Source organism: Colletotrichum phormii (genome assembly GCF_030913505.1).
Source record: "Colletotrichum phormii strain CBS 102054 chromosome Unknown BDP81scaffold_17, whole genome shotgun sequence".
NCBI lineage: Eukaryota > Fungi > Ascomycota > Sordariomycetes > Glomerellales > Glomerellaceae > Colletotrichum > Colletotrichum phormii.
Genome location: NW_026851459.1, coordinates 173,907 through 193,880, shown reverse-complemented (window position 1 = coordinate 193,880; position 19,974 = coordinate 173,907). Strand labels below are relative to the sequence as shown.

Sequence of the window (19,974 nt, the reverse complement as noted above, 5' to 3'; positions counted from 1 at the left end):
TTAACCAGACTAATGAAGATGACTAGAAGAACGAAGTCATGAGCTACCGTACTTTCGCTTGCAAGCATCGCATACACGTAATGGCTGCAGCCGCCAGCAGTGCTACAATATGACTAAAAGTGTTGTCGATAAGTCTCAGGTTCAAAGTTGGTCTAGAATTCAGTAATCACAGCAAATAATTATGATTTGCCAGTAACAGTGATGTCTTTCCTCCCTAGACTGCCTATCAATTCATCAATGACGGAAGCCCACCCCTCCAACCTCTCCTTCGCAACAGCATCACGACTCCGAGGCTCCAATAAACACCGGCAGCGTTTCTCAGAGATTTTTGGCGATGAAGTGCGGAAACAACTCCTTCGTCCAAGCTGGTAGATGTCTCTTTAAGGCGACCCGACATGTCTTGGGGCCCAACCAACCCACCATGCATGTCATAATGAGGATTTGCAATGCAATGTGATCAATTTCGTTAAGGAAGCAGATGACCTTCAAGTCCCAAGAAAAACGATTCCAATCACCCATTACTCAGAAATAGTGCCTTCGTAGACAAAAGTGAAGTGTGGTATAGGCGACACAACCAAGGCCGGTCCAGGTATTAAGCGGGGTGAACATTGACGCCAGCGCAACCATTGTCGCAACAATGAAGACTATTTCAGACCAGTGGCTGGTGAAGACTTTCTGTGAGAAACTGGCCTAGAACTCGAAGACACACCAGAGGCAGAAAATCGTCAAAATGGTGACCAGTGCTGGTGGTGAGAATGTCTCGTCGTCATTGTCGAGGGCTTTGTCTCCGCTGACTATAACTAGGGTCGACGATTCTTTGAGGCTACCGAAGGCTTCTCCAAGGGAAGGTGTTTCCGAGCTGGTCGGGGTCGGCGCTCGAGATGACTCTTGGGAGTCCAGGCAATCCTGGAAGTGTGCTTCGGCGAGGGGTGTCGGGGTTTTCTTATCCAGTCCAGGTTTAGAATCAGCTTTCGAGTCCGATGGTTCTTGGTGACTGTTCGAGGGTGCTTCAGGAGTGAACTCGGAGATTTTGATGAGTTTCATCTGCAAGGCAGCCACCGGTTCTGGCCGTCTTTCCATATTAAATGTTTGAGGCTAAAGTCGTTCTAACAGGGAATTGTGCTCAATTGAAAGAAGAAAATAGCGGTACTCTCTGGGGTAGATCGTGTAAGCTGGTCAGAATTTATGGCATGGCTATTTATATACGTTCCCGAATCCAACAAGGTCCTCTTTCAATCACGGTATCGCCGACCAATTTAAAGACGCAAGTCTCATACCCCTTGGATCTGAACCATACCACACCTTACACACCTCCCGAAATAACCAAGTTCTTCAATCACAAGCTTCTCTTTAAGATCCTAGTCCGTACGGATACCCATGTGTTCAAAGTTCGAACCCCTTTTTCGACGTTTTAGGGAACTTGTGAAAGGCTGGGATTACGGGAGCTTTGAAAGATATCAAAGTTGAGGACCATCGATTTACAAGAAATAATTTAAGCCAGTTGAGAGTCTCACGTATCCGATTCGATACTAGGGGTTGGATTGTCAAACCCACTTAAAGCTTGGAAAGAGTTACTGTTATCCCATCAACTGCTAAATAGCGCCAGTACATGGATACGTGCTTTTATCAAGGGGGGAAATGATAAATCGACCCTATTTCAGTCATATCCGTCTATCGATAATGTCGAAATATAATGAAGTTAGAGAGTCACTGGAGACGGACGTAGTCACGCCATCTCCAGCAGTTGACGGGATAGGCTTCCCAACCCCCACTTCCCTCTACATGTTACATGTACTATCTACTGCGTATCAACAGCCTTATGACCAAGATTTCTCTTGGACTTCAGCACTCCAGCGGCGACCTCCCGCCAATGTGTTTCTCTGTCTTCCTGATTTCCGGCACCATCCGGCCCTTGTCGAATGAGGTATACCGAAGAGCAGAGAGAGTCGCCATTCAACCAAAACTTGGTGTTCGCGGGTGCCAAGGGATACTGGTCACCCCAACTTTCGTTGGTCATAGTGTCGGCAAGGCGTATGTCGTCCCAGATCTTGGGAAGCCAGTCGTTGACGGCGAGCACGACGTCGCCAAGAGTGACATACGGCTTCGCCTTGGCTTCCACGTGGAGCTTGGGTAGATTCTTGTAGTACCTGAAGGGGTGTTCTTTGCAGCCCTCGCAAATACAGTACTCGTCTGTTTCATCATCTTCGTCGGCACCGTCGTCGCGATCGAAGTCGTGCTCCTCGGCCATCCGGCAGCATGTGTCTTGAAGCTCCTCAAGGTTGTCGACATCGATGGTCAAGCGAGAGACCAGAGGGTACACTGCAGGTAGTGATGCGATACGATGGAAGGACGTGGGCTCATCGCCGGGGCCGAAAGAAGCAAACGGCTGCCGTCTTGCGAAGGCCTCAACTGGGAGCCCCGCGGTGTCCAGGACCGCGATGTCGCGAAGCGACCCAGGGCCGGGCCATACAAGAAACTCGGCCTCCGGACACGTGTCATAACCCTCTAAAACTTCCAAGCTTGGCAGCTTTACGCCTTCGACAACTTTGGATGTGTCGTAGATATGATCCATCGCAGGTGGCGCCTGGGTAGACATGATCACCAACCTTGCTAAGAAAGACGCTTCGTTGCCTCGCCGTTGAAGAAGGTGTCAATAGCTCGATTATCCCATCCGAGTTGGTACAAGGTTGGATACAAGATCCAACAGCTTTGTCACTCGTCGTTGCTCTTGTCCCTCGAACCAACAAAGTGGGGCCAAAAATTGTGAGAGTGCACAATTGTCGGCCAACCACCAACGCCGAGACACCTTTCCTACACCCTGTACATTGCCGCTGTTGCTGATCTTGACTATGAGAATTGGATATTTCACGCTGACTAGGAGAGCTTTGAGGCCCGTAAGCCTTGACAAGACGGTGTATAGTAGGCGGGTGTATGATCGGTCTCAGAAGCTGATGTGGTGTTTAACTCTTTTCCTCAAGCTTAGGCTACATTTCGGGACATGACAATGTTTCAGGCGTTTGATTCTTCGTTCCCATGATCAACTCTACAAAAGTTTTCTTTGGAAAGTCAAACCTAACAAGTACTTAGAGACATGTGTTACATAAACATGTCTCAAGTCTTCACAGCGCTTGGTTCTGAACGTTCAGGAGGATCCACCAGACACAGGAACCAGATCAATCTCAACTGAGACGCCTCCGCCAAGGTCGCCACCAATAGACCGCTTCGTCGTACCCGCAGCGGTGTACAGAGCGAATCGGATAGCTTGTCTAGGCCCCTTCTCACCAGAGACGGTTTTGATGTTGAGATACCTAGGATCTTCAAACTGACGAACGGGAATATCAAACGTCCACCGTCGGACACCATCGTCGCCCTCCTCTGCCGCCCGGTCGTTAATGCCGGCATACGCCTTCTTGAAATCCTCGCTCCTGACGTCAATCGACACCGAGTGGACTCCAAGCGATCCATTCGGGTGCTTTACATTCTCCGGAACGTGATCCGGCACGCGAAGCTTGCGAGGAGTCCGGTCAAAGCACCAAAACGGCAACTCGCCCCTCTCCACTTTTCCGGCTCCGGCTCCGGCGGCAGCACCGTCCGGGAGCGCAACGGCCCACTTCAGCTCCTCGCCATCCGGCCTGATGCGCCCGCCAGGCACGGGATCCTCGTACACGGCCAGCGACTGCGCGGCGTGCACCCGCTTCTGGATCTCGGCGAAGCCGGACTCGTCCTTGAGGGAGTAGGCCCAGTCGATGATGGTGCCGTCCGGTTTCGGACCCCACTTGTGCTTGAGGCGGTCTTCCCGGCTGATGCCCGCGACGAAGGAGATGATTTCCAGATAGGTGCCATCTGCAAAGATAACGAGCTTGTTCTCTGTGAGGCCGTCGGCGTGGCGGCCGCCTGTAAGAATGGTGAATTCGGTTGAGAGCCAGGTGGGTAGGGAGGCGAGGACTTGGTGGGGGACCAAGATCACGATGTGATCCAGGAGAGGCGGGTTTGAGCTCTGAGTAGATGACATGTTGTCACGTTCGTAGTTGGGTTGTTATATAACGTCGACAGGTTGTCAGTGATGCCGGTTACTTTGAGATCTGCTGTAGATGTGATGTGAAGCATCGGGGACATCATCCGGTATTTATCGTTCTGTTACCCGCGCGGCCCCACAATGTCACCATTGCTGATAGTCATTGCGAAGAAACGCGGATGTATCATGTCCGCTATCGGTCGACAACTTACATGAGTCTTTTGCCAAGTTACTCGCAAATACCTCAGATGTCTTTGGACATTTTCCAACGTATGCCGGAACTACGACGAGAGCTCCGGCACGTGGCCGGCACTCGTTCCCGTGCCCACTTCATGGAGCTGAAGAGGCATTATGTAATCAAGCACAGGTCTCGTTGCAAATGTGTCCGTCTAGAGGGTGGACTCCTCTGCTCTCTCTCACTTTCAGGCCGCTTAAGCACGCCGAGCACTTCCCCCTGAGACTGCCAAATCATGCGGTTCACCGCTGAATATAAACAAGTGTCTTCTCTCTGAAGCTCAAGCATTGCGTCAGCACTCGAGTTCTGGTCAATGGGACTTGCGTGGATTACCCCGTCAGCTTCTCAGGGGCTTCTGGAACACGCGGCAGGCCTACCAGAAACTGCTCCCTTACTCGTCCCAGCGAATGGGATTACCCAACAGACAAGCCGAATTCTCTTCACGACAATCGCTGTAAGGACTCTGATCATTCATTATTTCCTGGCCGCACGTCCTGTTCAACTCACAAAAGAAACATCCTACGCGGCAATGGAACGTCTCTTTGACCCTCTGTCAGTGCTGGCGCACTAAAGTTTGGAAGCTCTGTCGAAGGATCCCAGGGCCGTCCCTGGATGTCCACCAAAAGACGCCGGATCCAAGTGATGGCGCTTAAGCCAGGCCTCAGATTTTTAGCCCTCTGCCAGACACGAAGCTGACAAGCAGACGTATCCATGATGGAATAAAGGTTGGTCAACGGTGCCGTTCGAATGGTGCACTAATTGCTGCTGTGCGACGTTACCTCAGACGGAGGGGCAACCAGACAAACAACACCCCGAGTTAAGACACCTGAACCATCGGCCCGAGTTGTGTTTGTTGCATCTCTGTTACGAGTTCTAAGTGATCAAAAGCAGTGACCTCTAACGCGTACGGCCAGCGTTTGCTCTAGGCCCAGATCTTCTCGCGCCAGTTGTCAATTGCCAGTGGCCAGCGCTGATGTACTGCTTTTGGCTATAGTTTGACTACAGAAACCGGATCTCTCGTCCATGCCAAAGTTCAAACAAAATTCCTTTCTGAATTGGTAGCTTAGGCAGGCTGGAGATGGCATAGTTTCTGGCATTGGAACCAACTCTGGGCCGACAACAAACAAAAGCAGAAGGGCGCCCAGCTGCCAGTTCTGTTACCAGAGCCCTTCCTATTGCTCAAAACATAAGTACCTTACGCAACGGCGCGCCGGCAGTGACCCCGTACCACGGCCCCAACGCGAAGATACTCGGCCGATCACCGTGATACTCGCGCAATACCTGCGTTAAGACTGACGATTTCCTACCGAAGCTTGTGGCGTGTCTCGAGGCTTGCGCCGTTTGTGAATGCAGGCTCGACACTGGCAGCAATCTTCCTCTGCCAAGCCCGCATTCAATCGAAAACCGACGCAATGGAACGCCGACCCTCCGCCTCCCGGTCAGCCCGAGAACCCCTTCCCATTCGCTCCCGAGGCCGTGCGTCCCATCTTGATCCCCATCCCCCCCTTCTCCTTTTCTCATTGAGGCTCACGACCCAACTTGGACTTTGGAGTACGGTAGTACCGGATCACATTTACCCCGACCCTCTCCCCAATCGCTTGATTCCCACACATAATGGGCTGCATTCTGGAGTACCCACCCCGGCGATTGCGTGTCTGGGATCCTGGTGGTAACGGGACGCGGATCACCCTAGGGAGCCTCTTGGTGTCCGCACATGAAACTACCACCGTCTGATGCAGGCCCTCGTCCGACCAGGCTTCGTGGCGCTCGCCGCATGAATCTTGTCGCACAGAAACGACCATCGGATGGCAGGCTGGGCATTTGCTCACAGCTGACTTGCTGTTCGCAGGTTCACTGCCCCCCCCAGTGCCTCCCCAGCTGGGCTGTTTGTGGATGATGGGGAAGAAGAGAAGTCCACATCTCACCCTCTCGGTCCCGCCCTCCCGTTCGCTGGTGTCATGTCATATAGCCCATGGGTTGACTGCTATTCTTGGACGCTCCCTTTTCCAAAGTCGCATTGTCGATAGCCTGCCGGTAGTAGATATGTCATGCGGCTCCCCGCTGCCATATGTACAAACGGTTCTTGATCCTTTTTGTCAGGACTTCCTACAAACCGAGCCCCCCTTTCGTGTTTGCTTCGTGCCGCCCTTCGCTTCTTGGACCGCAACTTTTTCTTCGATTCTTCGGATAGAGTCTCTTTTTTTTTTTCTTTTTTTTCTTTTTTTTCTTTTTTTGACAACCACCAAATCGTTTTCACTTTCGCTTCTTTTCCATTCGCTTAGGTATCGAATATGTTGTCGAAGACACTTACACTTTTGGGGTTGACGGCGGCAGTATGCGCTAGGGTGCAGTTCTTGGCAAGTCTCACATGATCTACGACAGAACTTCGGACCGATGTGTCTAACCTTTTTTTACCTAACAGGGAGTTGCGATCTCAGGCGGCGACTTTGGTTGCGAGATTGATGTAGGCCCCGTCCCCTCCAACAATGTCTGCATCTCATCGAGGACTACAAGACTGACATGATGTCAGGGAAGCTGTCCACTGGGTAAAGTCCAGCTGCCCCTCAGCTCACTGGGAGGCGGCGATGGCGAAGGGCAAATGAACCACTTTGCCCAGAACGACAAGCTCAACATGTTCCGACTGCGTCAGTTTAAATCCTAATCTCTCTTACCCATCAAGAGTCATAATACTAACATTCAAACAACAGCCGTCGGATGGCAGTTCCTCGTCAACAACCAAGCAGGCGGCCAACTCAACGCCGCCAACTTTGGCAAATACGACCAAGTAATGCAAAAGTGCCTCGCGACTGGCGCGCACTGCATGCTCGACATACACAACTTTGCCCGCTGGAACGGCGGCATCATCGGCCAAGGCGGCCCAACAGACGACCAGTTCGTCTCGTTATGGACGCAGCTCGCGACAAAGTACAAGGACAACGCCAACGTCGTCTTTGAGCTCATGAACGAGCCGCACGACCTCGACGTCAAGCTCTGGGCGGCGACGTGCCAAAAGGTTGTCACTGCAATTCGCGGGGCTGGCGCGGCGTCGCATATGATTCTGCTGCCGGGCACGAACTTCAACTCGGCCGAGTTCCTCGTGAGCAGTGGGAGCGCGGAGGCGTTGGCTGCGATTACGAACCCCGATGGGACGACGGATAATTTGATTCTTGATGTGCACAAGTATCTCGATGAGGATAACAGTGGCACGCATAAACCCTGCACGACGGACAACGTCGAGAGCTTCAGGACGGTGGCTGAGTTCTTGAGGACCAAGGGGCGTAAAGGGTTGGTCAGCGAGACGGGCGCCTCGAGTGATGCTACAGTAAGCCAACAATCTTCTCATTCTTGTTAGGAGAACGGCACAGACTAACAGATGGAAAACCAGTGCTTCACAAGCTTCTGCGCCCAAAACACCTTCATCAACCAAAACTCAGACGTCTTCATCGGCCTCGTAGGCTGGGCGGCCGGTAGCTTCAGCACCGACTACGTCCTCAGCCTGACGCCCAAGAAGTCGGGCAACACCTACACCGATAACAACCTCATGAAGCAGTGCGTTCTCGACACGTGGGCCAACACGGAGCAGAACGTCTCGACGCCCGCGACGCCCCCGGCTTCATCATCGGCGGTAGCAGCATCGCAGCCCGCCGCGTCCTTGGTGCCGACGAAGCTCCCGGCTACCACCCCGTCCGCGTCGGCGGCTGCCCCTACAGCTCCGAACTCGGCTCCGACTTCGGCACCGCAACCTAGCAGCAGTGGTGATGAGGAGGGAATCGCGCCGCCGACGACGATTGTGAGCATGCCGACCACGCTGTTGGTGGACCCTTCTACGCCGACACCACCCGCTGCAACGGGAGCAAGAGGTAGTAGGAACGGGACGATTACTACGACGAGCTCGCCGTCTGTTCCAACGGCGGCGGGGTCGAGGTTGAGAGGAATTGATAGTCTCTTAGGACTTGGCCTAGCAGTGGCCTTCTTCATGTAGAATTAAGCCATTTATGTTACGGAGATTAGCAGATAGAAAAAAAGAAAATAGATCATCCGAGTACCATCAAGCACCAAAGAAAAAAAGTGACGAAAGGGGGATTCGAACTGGCAGAATGGCAGAATATCTGGCAGTCGTCTCCTCCCTGTAGAATCCAAGCCATTGATATCACAGAGCTTAACAAAGAAAGAAAAAAAAAAAAAAAAAAGGAAATCACTAGTTTCACAAAAGAAAAAGAAGACTCCAATTGGCAAAATGGCAAATTATGTCTGCCTCGGCCAGACGCCGGGGGTCGAGGTCTTAGATTGATTTCAGCTTGCGATCTGTGGTCATGAGGTCACACTCTTAACCACTTGGCCAAGACTGACGTTTCGCAACCACCCCGACAGACCTTCCAACTTGTTGAGCTATAGGGAATGTGGAGTATGGATGGTCTTTGTGCAACCGTGATGGCTTCCTCTTTGCTCAGTGGCGCTCGCCATGGGCATACTTTATAAACCTGCGGTACCTTGATATCCTACCCCGAAGCTAACTAATCGTGTCTCTTCCTCATCCTCTTTGTTTTCACCACGCCTTCTCCTTTTCTTCGTAACCAGCATGTCGTGTACGACTACGTAACCGCGAATCAAGCCTACTGCCCACCACCTCGAAAAGGGACCTTCCGTCATGGTGGAATCCATCGCTAGGATGGCATTCCCCTTGAGTGAGGATTGCCACCAAACCCTCTAGACCTTCAATACTCCACATCTGACTCTGAGGGCTCGAAGGTGGAAGTAGGAGTCTAGCTTGTGGGTTACAATGTGAGCCTCGTCGCCTTGCCCGTCACCGACATGATTGACAGATACCCCTGGTCTTGGAAGTGAGCTATCAAAGACGCTGCGGTGGTTGTTTCCCCTCTCTGGTGTGTAATGATCTGGTTATGTTCCTGACAAACATTCTTTGAGACAACTTCTTGAAGTAGGAGAGGGCTAGGTAGTGAGGTAAACGCATGCTTGCTTGTTCATTGAAAAGCAACTTTGACCAGTCTGGTAGCCGAGAATCAAGAGACCAAACCAAGCTCAGAGGTCTAAACTCCCGAGCGCCTACTTCCACTAGCTAGTACTTTATGAACTTAACCTAAGGGGAAGCGAGCACCACGTGATTAATGTCTATAGAATCCCATGGCAAAGTCCCAAGTCACGATGCAGTAAGTACTAGGTACCTAGGGATACCAGAAACGGGCTGTCCCATCGCTCCTTCCCAAATTCCTCCTCGACGAGACGTACCTGCCTCAACCCCGACAAGACCCTCTCAGTTTCCACCACCCGAATACACACACGAATAAACGAGAAGAGAAGCCCTCATATACCCCTCCAAGTCAATTCCTGTCACCAGCACAGCAGGCGCCCCCTAGGCCGGGGGTCAGGTCAAACTGTGGCGTGGATGGTGGAATGGTTAACGGTCAACAATCAATTATTCACACTAACCAGCCTACTCGACGACAGGCTCAGCGAGTACCCGAGTTCGAATCCCAGCATGAGCACCAGAGATGTAGCCCCCAGTTCAGCACCGGGGGGTGAGGGGTGGTGAGGCGGGGTGAACTCTTTTGCCAGTCTGGATCTCTTGACTTTTGCTTACCTAGCTAGTCGTCATTACATCACCATAGGAACTTGGAGAGAGTGAGGTACGCAAACGTAAAAGGACACGTTCGTCCAAGTCTATTAAGAGTGGTGTGTGTTTGTCTATTCATCCCCATCCCCATCCCCATCCTGCCTCATGGCATCATACTCCACATAGCGGCTGATAGCAGGCAAGAAAGCCTGCGCCTGGCGGAACTCGCCCAACTTCACCCTCATCTGATCAAACGCCATCAACACAGCCTGATCAGCACCATCATCCGTCTTGCGATCCTCGACAAGCGGCAGCTTAGCGTACCGCTGCGAAAAGTGCGTGAGCAGCACGCGGCGCGCGCCCATGTTGCTCGCCACTTTCAGGGCCTCGCCTAGCGTGCTATGCTTCTTGGCAATCGCGTCGCCCTTCTTGTCATTGTCGAAAGTGCTCTCGTGAATCAGCAGCGTCGCGCCCTTGCCGGCCTTAACGAGATAATTGCTGGGGCGGCAGTCGCCAGAGTAAGCGATCTTGAGGCCCGAGGGCCAGGTCAACACGCCGGCGTAGGCGTCCTTGCAGTGGTTTACGGGGACGAGCTGAGCGGAGGCGAGGCGTGTTGGGCAGCCGGCGGGGAGGTGACCTTCGTCGTGGGGGTAGAAGTGGCCCTTTCTGATGATCTTGACGCGTCCGAAGGCGATGGGTTCGATGCGGCTGTACTCCATCAGGAAGTACTGCATAGCGCAAGGGCCGATGAGACCGAGGTAGGGTTGGGGAGAGAGGTTGATGGTGGCTTCGTTCCAGGCGCGCAGGAATCGTGCGGTTCCGAGGTGGTGGTCGGCGTGCATGTGGCTGATGAAGATGCAGCGGGTCTCCTGGAGGATCTTGATTGTTTCTTCGGCCCCGAATGTTCGTTGAAGCTGGCCGAGAGTGTTCTCGCCGCAGTCGAAGAGGTAGTTGCCGTACTGCGGTACCCGGACCAGGGTTGCCGAGACGTTGCGGTACTTTGATGGTACAGCAGATCCAGTGCCGAGAGGGATGATTTCTGTGTCGCGATTAGGGATATCGTGCTCAATTTCCTCAATCTCCTTGAGGAACGCAGGCTCCTTGATCTTGTCCGCGGCTTCCTTGGCAAGCTTTATAACACCCGCTTCCATGCTGTGGCCCTTGAATTTGAAGATTGGGGGCACGATCTCATCTTCGACGAGCTCGTAAACAGGTGATAGCTTCGCCTTCATGCCGACGCGAGCAGTCTCCACGTTGGGGCCGATATACGAAAGGTCCCGGACCTTGTTGTCGTAGGCAAGTTCCGGGAAGCGATCAGGGTCGATCTGTCTCAGGTAGCCGTGGAGGATGGCGTACGATTCCAACGCCAGCATGTTGGGACTGGTGTCGGTAGACATGACGAGATGCTTGACGTCCGGTCGTTCCTTCATGAACTTCTGGATTCTCGGGTCGTCGATGACGGTCGGCCCAAGAATCCAGTTGAAGACTCGTACGCCATCCATCAAGTTGGCATTCTGCCATTCTGATCTGCCGAGGAACGAGTCGATGTAGGATGCGTCTGCGATATCGATGACTGTGAAGCCCTGAGGCTTGATCGGCGCGTCGAGGACCATCTCGGGAGTTACTGTAATGCCATCCTTGCCCTCGACAGACACGCCGTCGGTGAGTTTCTTGTTGTCAGTGGGCTTTACGCCCAGCTCCCTTGCGGCAGCCGCGTTGAACTTGCCTCTTCGGCCCTTGTTCTTGACGATATAGGTGACGGCATTGTTTGAGATGGAGGCGGCGGGCAATTTGTCAACTGTGGCCGCCGGCCAAGGGTACCGTACAAGGACGTCAAGGTCGGGCACAGGTTCATCGCCGCCCGGCATGGGGCCTTCGTACTTCTTGATGTTGCCGTCCTCTCTGACGAAGATGGTGGCGGGGAGGTTGACCTGGGAAAGCTTCGTCTCGTACAACTTGTCCATGGTCCAGCTGGAGTTGAACATGCCCTCGACGACACCCTGGATCGCTTCCCGGTCAATGAGAGCCTGCTCCTCGGGAGAAACAGCGCCAGCCGGGTTCGATAGGCCTTCATCTTCCGCCGTCATGACCTCGTGACTTCTCTTACGAGACTTGTTGACATGATCGGAGGCGATGGGAACTTTCCAGACTTGAATGAGCTCGTCCTGCCAGTCAGGAATGGTGGCGTCGGGGTCGGCGATTCTCGGATCCTCGTACAGCTCAACGGCGCGAATCGGAAGTCCCTTCCTGAACACAAAACCTCTCGCTGTTGCGACGGAGTATGCGAGGTTCTGGGCACCGTGGATCTCGATTCGCCCGGGACCCTTGGGCGCGATCAATTTCTTTCCCGTGCCCTTCCTCGCCTGGTTCCTCTCGTGCACCTCTCTCCTGCTACCGTCAAGAACATCCGCAACCGTAAGCATCATGCCAATCATGCCGCCAGTGTTCTGCTGAATGGTCGCGCCCGATATAAACATGACCTCCAGCTTGCCCAAGCTCACTTTACGTTGGCTCAACGCTCGCTGTGTTCCCTCCGCAATGTTGCCAAATAGGTAGCGGCGCTGGTCAAAGTGCAGCATCAGGGCCGGGCCCGTATCCGCCGTCGGCGTCGCCGCGATCTGGACGTAGTTCGTCATGGCGGCACGGACTCCAGGCTCTCCTAGCTTTGTGTACTCTGTCTGTTTCGTCTCTGGCCCCTGAATCAAGTCGGCGCAGTAGATCCAAGAGTCTTTAATTTCCGCCGAGACCTTGTTCCAATTGGCCGGTAGGCAGAATACCCGTTTGTTGGGGAACGATTCTGGATCACCACGGACGACGCTTCTCCTGGCGACACCACCGGGGTATTTGTGCCCTACGATTGAGGCCAAGAAATCTGCCGTGGGCAGTGGGCGTGTGCCGCGTTTGTTTGTACACAGAGCGTATTTTTGCTGAAAGGGCTCGTTATCTCTGCGACGTTCTCTGCTGAAGGGCTCTTCGTATCGGCGGGAGGGCTGGTCTCTGCGGAAAGGCTCCTCGTCGCGGCGAAAGGGCTCGTCTCTGTGGAAGCGTTCTCTATTTCTGCGAGAGGGTTCGTCTCTGTCGTCTCTGCGGAAAGGCTCGTCTCTACCGGAGTGTTCTGTGCTTCTGCGAACTGGCTCGTCTCTGCGAAATGGTTCTACGTCTCTTCCAAAGGACTCGGCCTCTCTGGGAAAACAGTCGGTCTCTCGTCGAGAAAATGCGGCGGACGGTGTCTTGGTCCGATTCGAGGTGGCGAGCGGGGCGTCCCTGTTCAATAATCGACGCTTGGCTTCGTGTTTGTTGTTGATGAAACCAGTCTTTGCCTGCCGCGAATCGACAATCTTCGACTTGAACTTGGACTCAAACTTGTCCTCAAACTTTGACTCAAAGGCGTCGGCAAAGGGATCTGAAGTCTTCTTGTTGGATCTGCTGTGGTAGGACAGTCGAGTGGAGACGAGGAATGGAGATGGCAAAGCTCTGGCTGATCCTTTCCGGGGGAACAGCGAGGTGTATGGGAAACGATTATTCAATGTTTGCGCCACATGCCTTTGGGTATACGGGCGGTACATGAAGTTGAAGGAGTGTGGGGAGCGCAGGAAAGGCTCACAAAAGGGAAACGGGCGACCAAAAAAAAAATTAACTGGTGGATATCAACACATCGGAGAAGGGCAACGTGCAGCTACGAAAAAAAAAGAAACCGACTTTGACTGGCTGGAACTGGTGACTGTTGCGGCGACGGGGAGTGACTGCAGTCGGCCCAAAAACTTTCCACAGAGACGACCCTTTGCCGATAAGAGCTTATCAGGTGCACGTGATTCTTGGACGAAATCTCCGAGATGATTACATAATGCGACAGAGCATGAAGTGTGTGTGCCCTCAGGCAAGATGGATATCGTGAATCCCATTCCCATTTCCCCATCTATTGTGAGTCCCGAACCGTTGATCCTATCAATAGTTCCAACGCCATGAAATAACACCAGTCAAGATCTGGCCTCGCTTGCTGGATATTTAATTTTCCAAATGTAGCCTTCTTTGACCAAATGATCCGCCTATTTCCCTTCGTCCCTGAGCTGCAATTTTCATCCACCAAAGACCGCATTCTTATCCAGTCATCCTTCCAATCAACCACTTTTCAGTCTCTTATCACAGGCCGTAAGGATGAGTACTTCTGATACTGCTGGTTGCGCCCCAACACAACAGCAACAACCTCCTCCGCAGACCTATACCGAAACCCCGCCGCAGCCGCGGCACCACCGTCCTTCCCCCGAGGACGTGCTGCCTGGATCGTGGACATGGTAACAACCTGCGCCGCCGTCCGGGGCAGTCATAAGGCTTGTGTTGCATGCCATCCAAGACCTGAAGGACCGCTGCGCTTCGCGGTGTGGGTCTGTTGCGTCGTCGTCCGGCCGCTGCTGGCGGGGCCGAGTGGTTGCTGCATGTACCCCAGCTCGGCTTGCTCTGCCGCGGTGGTGGAGAGTGTGGTGCTGCTCCGTTGTGGGAATTGGCTTCGGACTGAAGCGGCGCCGGGGAGGGTTGCGACGCCTCCGAGGAGGAGGAGGGCTGAGGATGAGGAGCGGATTGCGCTCATGATGTGATGAGTTGAGTTTTGACGGCTGTGATTATTTATGGTGCCTTTTCTTCTTGATAGTATGGACTCTGAAGAACTCCTTCTATCGGGTTTTTGTTGTGAAAGCTGATTCAAGGCGGTCCCATTGAGATATATATATATCTCTCATTCTGACCCATACTACACCTGCACGCACGCTCGGATTGTTGAGGTCGCACATACCTGCTCCCACGCAAATCAGAGTACCTATCTAGGCGTAGGAGAGAGCAGCGTTCCATTCCTGCACAGGCTTGGCCAAACACCCGGAGGCATTCCATCGACCGCCGCGGTGCGTCCTTGCATGCGAAACAGAGCCAATGCCCGCTGCGGAGGAGGGCCGCCATGCCACGCGCCGTGTCGGTGGGAATGGCGGGGGAAAGTAACTTACTTACACGCCAGGGACACGGTGAGTGGGTGAGTACCTAAATGAGAGGATAGCAGAATACCTGAGCTTCAAAAAGGAGGCTTTCCGTCCCCCCACGGAGCTTCTCTTAATGGTTGATCAGCATAACCAACAGCGTGCAGCAAGGAATCTTTTTGTCTCTGCTTCCTCGCCTCTCAACGCAAATCTCAACTGGGAAGTATGGTATGCCATCGAGTTCATGTCTCAAGGAGAATGTCTTGTACACACACCATCGCTTGGCATTTCCCGTGCTACCTACCCCCGCGCTCAGCCGTTGAGACACTTTCATCTCAGAGCAGATGCGCACACGCGCTACAGCCAGCCCCCAACAACATGATTAGCCCAGTGCCTACCTGTGCGCCCAAGAGGTAAGAGACAGAGACAACCAAACTGTATTGCTCAGTGGTCAGGGCTCAGAGGTAGGGCAGTGGTGTAAACTCAGAATCAGGGGCTTTGAAATTCTTCAAGAGGCGATGGTTGATCGCGAATCGCTCCAACAACATGGGAAAGACTGGGGTGTTTGGCATTCTCTGGGATCGAGACATCGGACCATGTCTGGCTCGCCTACGCATACTTATAACCAGACTGTTTACCTTATATCTTCAATTTCAAGAAAGTGTGACTGAAGGTTCCATGTTGAAAGTATTTGCACAGGAGGAGAGTGTGCCTGACAGCTGACAAAAAAGCTTATCTTGATAAGCATATCTTATCAGCACCTCGGAGCTGGTAGATGAAGCACGGACTTCCTCCACACGATTCAAGGCAAGCCAAGTCTTTGTCACTTTTGCTCTCCACATGCAAACACCCGTTCACCCAAGATCCCTTCCGAGTTCCGAATTCCATCCCCCGAGTCTCCTCCGTGCTCCAAATCCCAGCGCGCGGAACGATAATTGCCAATTTGTCATTCGTCAATGACCAGAAATTCGATTCACCGACGTTCTTGAGAAAAGAGCCGGAACCGACGTTAAATGGTTTCCAAATATCATCAACCAGTCAAAATCATACCCGGTGCCGGGTAATGCATCTAGCGACCACCCCAACTTCAGGAGCACGGGGGGACCAACTACAAGTCAATTGCATCATTAGGACAAGGAGCACCCCCCGATCCCTGCGTGTTACCCCTCCTCCCCTCCAACTGCTGCCCCTCCAAAAAGTTGTGAATTTGTATGGAATTGTCAGCGTGAATTGGGTGACACCTCCACGTCACCCCACCACCCCGTCCCCTCGGCATCTACTCCACCATCCGAGACAGGGAACCGGCTCAGGGTCTTCAGGTAAGCTAGCAAAGCAAGCATCCGTAAGCAACCTGCCGCAAGTTTGATCGAGTAAAGTAGACAGAGAGAAAGGGGAGACAAACCCAAAGTTTCCACGTCCATCTCCCCCGTCAAGAACACTCAAAGTGGATTCCCGCATCCCGCAATCGCAGATTTAGTTCCCCCTCCCCTCCCCCACTCCCGTTCCGTAATCCCGACGTTATAAAGCTACTACTACCTCCCGTCAACCACAATGCCATCCCGCACCGCCGTCCTCCGTCTAGCACCCACCATCCCCTTCCGCAACCTCACACCAACCACCAACCCAACCATCAGCAGCATCAGGACAAGAAGACCCTCCAGAACCCTCACAATGACATCCCAAAACAACTCCAAATTCGCCGGCGGCACCCAAGCAACCCACAACCCCCACCCAGACTTCAAATCCGTAGAATCCACCCGGCCCCCCTTCAACACCGACGCCAGCATCACCTTCACCAAAACAATATCCCCCTCCTGGACCTTCGGCTCCGGCGCAAACCCCTTAGGCCAACCAGGCCTCTCAAAACCACACGTAGCAATCGACCCTCACGCCGAAGGCCGCCCAGCAGGCTTCAACTACAAACTCCTCATCTCGGCAATCACCCCGCGCCCCATCGCCTTCCTCTCAACCCGCTCCCCAGACGGCACGGTAACAAACCTCGCGCCCTTTAGCTACTTCAACATGGTGAACCACGACCCGCCAATGTTCGTAGTCGGCTTCGCCGCCTCCATCGAGAAGCCAAAGGATTCGCTAAAGTGCTTGTTGGAGAGTAAAGAGTGCGTCATCAACATCATCTCCGAGGGCTTCCTCGAGGCCGCAAACTCCACCTCCGTCAACGCGCCCTATGGGAAATCAGAATGGGACGTCAGCGGTTTGACGCCCGTGTACGACTGCAAGCACGTGAAAGCCGCGCGCGTCAAGGAGGCCGTCTTCAGCGTCGAGGGAAAGTTGGACTTTGTAAAGGAGTGGGATTCGCGCGCTACGCCGGGGAAGAAGAGTGGTGTCACTGCGTTTATTGAGGGTGTCAACTTTTGGGTGAGGGAGGATGCTATCAATGAGCAGAAGAACATTGTTGATCCTACTGTAAGTCTTTCCACTTTCGCCTGTGCGTCTTCTTGGTTATACGGAAGAACACCAAATCTGACTTGATAACCTTAGGTACTTCGCCCTGTCAGCAGGTTAGGAGGCATCACCTACGGCCGCACCACCGAGGTTTTGGAGATCCCGAGAGCGGAATGGGATAGCAACATTGGTGGCGAGGAAGGCTACGAGAAGCTCAAGAAGGGCGAGCAATAGAGGCTCATGACGAAATTTCTTTCAAGAACCGACACGCGCACATGTTTATCCAGATAAAGGTGGTATCGCAAGAGAATCCACAACACGGCAATGCGCATTCGGCCCAGAGAAATAATATATAGAAATTAGGTGGCAATCAAAGAAGACTCGGCGGTCCGTCAACATCACGGCCGCCGCTGGATATATAGAATGCGACAGATGGTGCGCGAAAATACACGGTATATATACGGAGTACCCTTGCCTCCACTTGTCTCCCCCATGGAAAACTCCCAGATAACCCCATCGCACTCATCCTCATCGTGAGAACCTCATGCTATTCGTATCTTCATGAACTCGGCATCTAAGCCATCCTGCGCCCAAACGCCAGCCAAACTCGTTCAAAGGTAGAGACTCTGCCCTGCGTGAGAAACAATAAACTCGCACCCCAGTTGGGCATCGTCTTCGTATGCCTCAAGTTCTTGCAAAATTAGTTTTCCTTGGTCCCTTCCATCCGGGCGGTCCTTGACGTGGATGATGACAACTTTAATACCCTTGAGAGGTGGGCCCTTGGAGTGCCCATCCTCCGTCTCGCTCCATCCCTCAATCTCACGCAGAGACAGTTCCTGTGTAGGAGTTGTCAGATGCGGGCTCTCTACCGATGTAGCGGCGGGTGGCAGTGGTGGTACGTGGCCAATATCTGCAGACACAGCACGCTTGGCCACGGATTTGGGGCTGATTGGGGACTCGTCGCCACTTGCAAGGCGCGAAAAGGCGCCTCCTGTCCGTCGTCGTGGTATCGTGTCGGGTTCTGCTAGACGCTTCCGCTTCCGGGAGGCATGGGCGTCTCCTCGCGCCTCCTCAACAGCCTGAGCTAGTGCGTGCATCTCTTCCATCACATAACGGGGCTTCAGATGACCAAATAAGCGATCATCAGAGTGCGAGTCGTCGTATGAGCATTCGATGAAAATGGCTGCGAGTTGGCCAGCTACTATCTTTGGTGCAGCTTCCTCCCAAATCGTTTGATTGCGAGGGGAGAGTGACATGGAATCCGGCTCGACGTCTCCAAAGATGAGTATCTCTAGATTAGTAGCCATGTCGAGAATGAAGTAAGCCGAAGAGTCGTAAACGCATACACTAGCCTGCGGCTCTGGGGCAACCGATGGTGCTCGAGGGATAGGCGCGGTGCTTGAAGCTAGGCCGTATGGTAGTATGCGGGGTGATGCCATGGATGCGGCATCAACAGAAGGGTATCGGAGGGGTGTTGCGGTGGAGGAGGTTGAGCCACGATGTGGGTGCCTCTCGATGCAGTGGCCATGTGAAACAGAATACGCCTTGATGGCAAGGCGATCCGCAACCTCTAGATATCCTTTGGATTCGCCATCGCCAATGGCTGGGGACCCTCCTTCGACAAGCCGAGTATACGTGACCAAGCCCGCCCCATTACTTTCGTCAGACAAGTTGGGCCAAATCACATTGTTAAAGATGTGGGTTTTGAGGGCGTTGATCGTTGAGGGCAATGCGGCAAGGCGCTTTGGCCTGGTAAGACCCGCTGTATTCACGACGAAGCCGGATATGTGATCGAGGTGAGGATGAGTAATCACATAAGTGTCGATGAGAGAGCGAGTGATGAATGAGGCGATGCCCGTTGGGTACACTGCGCCTGTTGCGACCTCCAACTGGTTGTTTGGTGTAAGCTGCAGGCCTGCAAATGGCCCGGAGGCAAGGGTGTGGGGGAGCGGAAGCTGGGTGCCGAGGCCTGGAGGTGCCGTTTCCTCAAGGATGCGTGTAATAGCGGAGAGATGGACACCGGCATCTACGGCGATAATGGAGCCTTTTGTCCACCCCGAGGCAACTGAGCGGACCAGAAGAGCGGTAGTATTGGATTCCTGGGGACCGCCGCCAGCACCCTAGAAAATTGGGTTAGCGGAGGTGCGGACATGATGGGGCACTCTTTGAGGGGATCCCGGCCCAAGAAGCGACAGGTCACTCTGTCGCATTGAAAGATGTGTCTCCAGTCCTGATCGCATGCGCAAAGCGTTGAAGAAGAACTGCCGATTCTCCCTCGCCCAAGGCTGCTGCACTTGCAAAAGGTTCCATGGATTTCCCATTTGGTGCGGTTGGCGCAACCCGAAAAAGTCGACTGCATGAACGACAAGAGGATGCGCCGGGCGGCCGGGTCGGGATGATCTCGTGGGGGACTTTTCCTCCCTTCATGAGAGACACTCGATACGTCGAGGCCCAGCAAGCCTCGGGAATGTGAAAGAGGACACGCGCGATCTGCGACGTTGAAAGTCGGCAGTGAGGCGCATCAGAGATGTGAGAGTGAAACGTACCAGGACAATGACCTGCAAGGCCGGCCGGCGGGAATTCTCTGACTTCTCCCCATTTGTGTCCTCCATGACGGACAATAAGACGCGGAGAGAGTTGATTGATAGAATTAGGATTCCTCCCAATGCCGAGAGCACAGCCAATGCCGCCTCTACAAAGCCACCACCCCGCCTAGACGAGCAGCCAATGCCACGATGAGGTAATGGGGCCTGTGGCAGACAAGACGGAACGGCACGGCAGATGGAAT

At 53.5% G+C, this 19,974-nt stretch overlaps 7 protein-coding genes across 7 annotated transcripts; 2 read left to right on the top strand and 5 right to left on the bottom strand.

The window, feature by feature from the left end:
• Positions 1–690: 690 nt before the first annotated feature.
• Positions 691–1,080, bottom strand: BDP81DRAFT_396916 (uncharacterized protein; the record flags this gene model as incomplete). Its single annotated transcript, XM_060588253.1, has 1 exon — positions 691–1,080. The coding sequence occupies one exon, from the start codon at positions 1,078–1,080 to the stop codon at positions 691–693; it is 390 nt and encodes a 129-aa protein (XP_060442140.1).
• Positions 1,081–1,414: 334 nt separating this feature from the next.
• BDP81DRAFT_433960 (uncharacterized protein) lies at positions 1,415–2,651 on the bottom strand. Its single transcript, XM_060590914.1, has one exon. It carries the CDS (start codon positions 2,594–2,596, stop codon positions 1,799–1,801), a length of 798 nt encoding a protein of 265 aa, XP_060442139.1. The 5' UTR covers positions 2,597–2,651; the 3' UTR covers positions 1,415–1,798.
• Positions 2,652–2,734: 83 nt separating this feature from the next.
• Positions 2,735–4,231, bottom strand: BDP81DRAFT_433959 (glyoxalase). The gene has a single exon (XM_060590913.1). The coding sequence runs from the start codon at positions 4,010–4,012 to the stop codon at positions 3,143–3,145; it is 870 nt and encodes a 289-aa protein (XP_060442138.1). The 5' UTR covers positions 4,013–4,231; the 3' UTR covers positions 2,735–3,142.
• A 2,310-nt stretch (positions 4,232–6,541) lies between these two features.
• BDP81DRAFT_326078 (glycoside hydrolase superfamily) lies at positions 6,542–8,232 on the top strand (the record flags this gene model as incomplete). Its single annotated transcript, XM_060585031.1, has 5 exons — positions 6,542–6,595; positions 6,673–6,714; positions 6,781–6,895; positions 6,959–7,572; positions 7,636–8,232. 5 exons carry the CDS (start codon positions 6,542–6,544, stop codon positions 8,230–8,232), a joined length of 1,422 nt encoding a protein of 473 aa, XP_060442137.1.
• Positions 8,233–9,896: 1,664 nt separating this feature from the next.
• On the bottom strand, positions 9,897–13,537 carry BDP81DRAFT_433956 (uncharacterized protein). The gene has a single exon (XM_060590912.1). It carries the CDS (start codon positions 13,386–13,388, stop codon positions 9,954–9,956), a length of 3,435 nt encoding a protein of 1,144 aa, XP_060442136.1. The 5' UTR covers positions 13,389–13,537; the 3' UTR covers positions 9,897–9,953.
• A 2,917-nt stretch (positions 13,538–16,454) lies between these two features.
• BDP81DRAFT_326416 (nitrilotriacetate monooxygenase component B) lies at positions 16,455–17,420 on the top strand (the record flags this gene model as incomplete). Its single annotated transcript, XM_060585062.1, has 2 exons — positions 16,455–17,207; positions 17,283–17,420. The coding sequence occupies 2 exons, from the start codon at positions 16,455–16,457 to the stop codon at positions 17,418–17,420; spliced, it is 891 nt and encodes a 296-aa protein (XP_060442135.1).
• Positions 17,421–17,797: 377 nt separating this feature from the next.
• On the bottom strand, positions 17,798–19,798 carry BDP81DRAFT_396910 (cAMP phosphodiesterase class-II; the record flags this gene model as incomplete). Its single annotated transcript, XM_060588252.1, has 2 exons — positions 17,798–19,306; positions 19,733–19,798. 2 exons carry the CDS (start codon positions 19,796–19,798, stop codon positions 17,798–17,800), a joined length of 1,575 nt encoding a protein of 524 aa, XP_060442134.1.
• Positions 19,799–19,974: the final 176 nt, after the last annotated feature.

Bases quoted from the DNA above. Each gene is read 5' to 3' on its own strand.
- BDP81DRAFT_433960 (XM_060590914.1), bottom strand. From the start codon at position 2,596: ATGTCTACCCAGGCGCCACCTGCGATGGATCATATCTACGACACATCC.
- BDP81DRAFT_433959 (XM_060590913.1), bottom strand. From the start codon at position 4,012: ATGTCATCTACTCAGAGCTCAAACCCGCCTCTCCTGGATCACATCGTG.
- BDP81DRAFT_433956 (XM_060590912.1), bottom strand. From the start codon at position 13,388: ATGTACCGCCCGTATACCCAAAGGCATGTGGCGCAAACATTGAATAAT.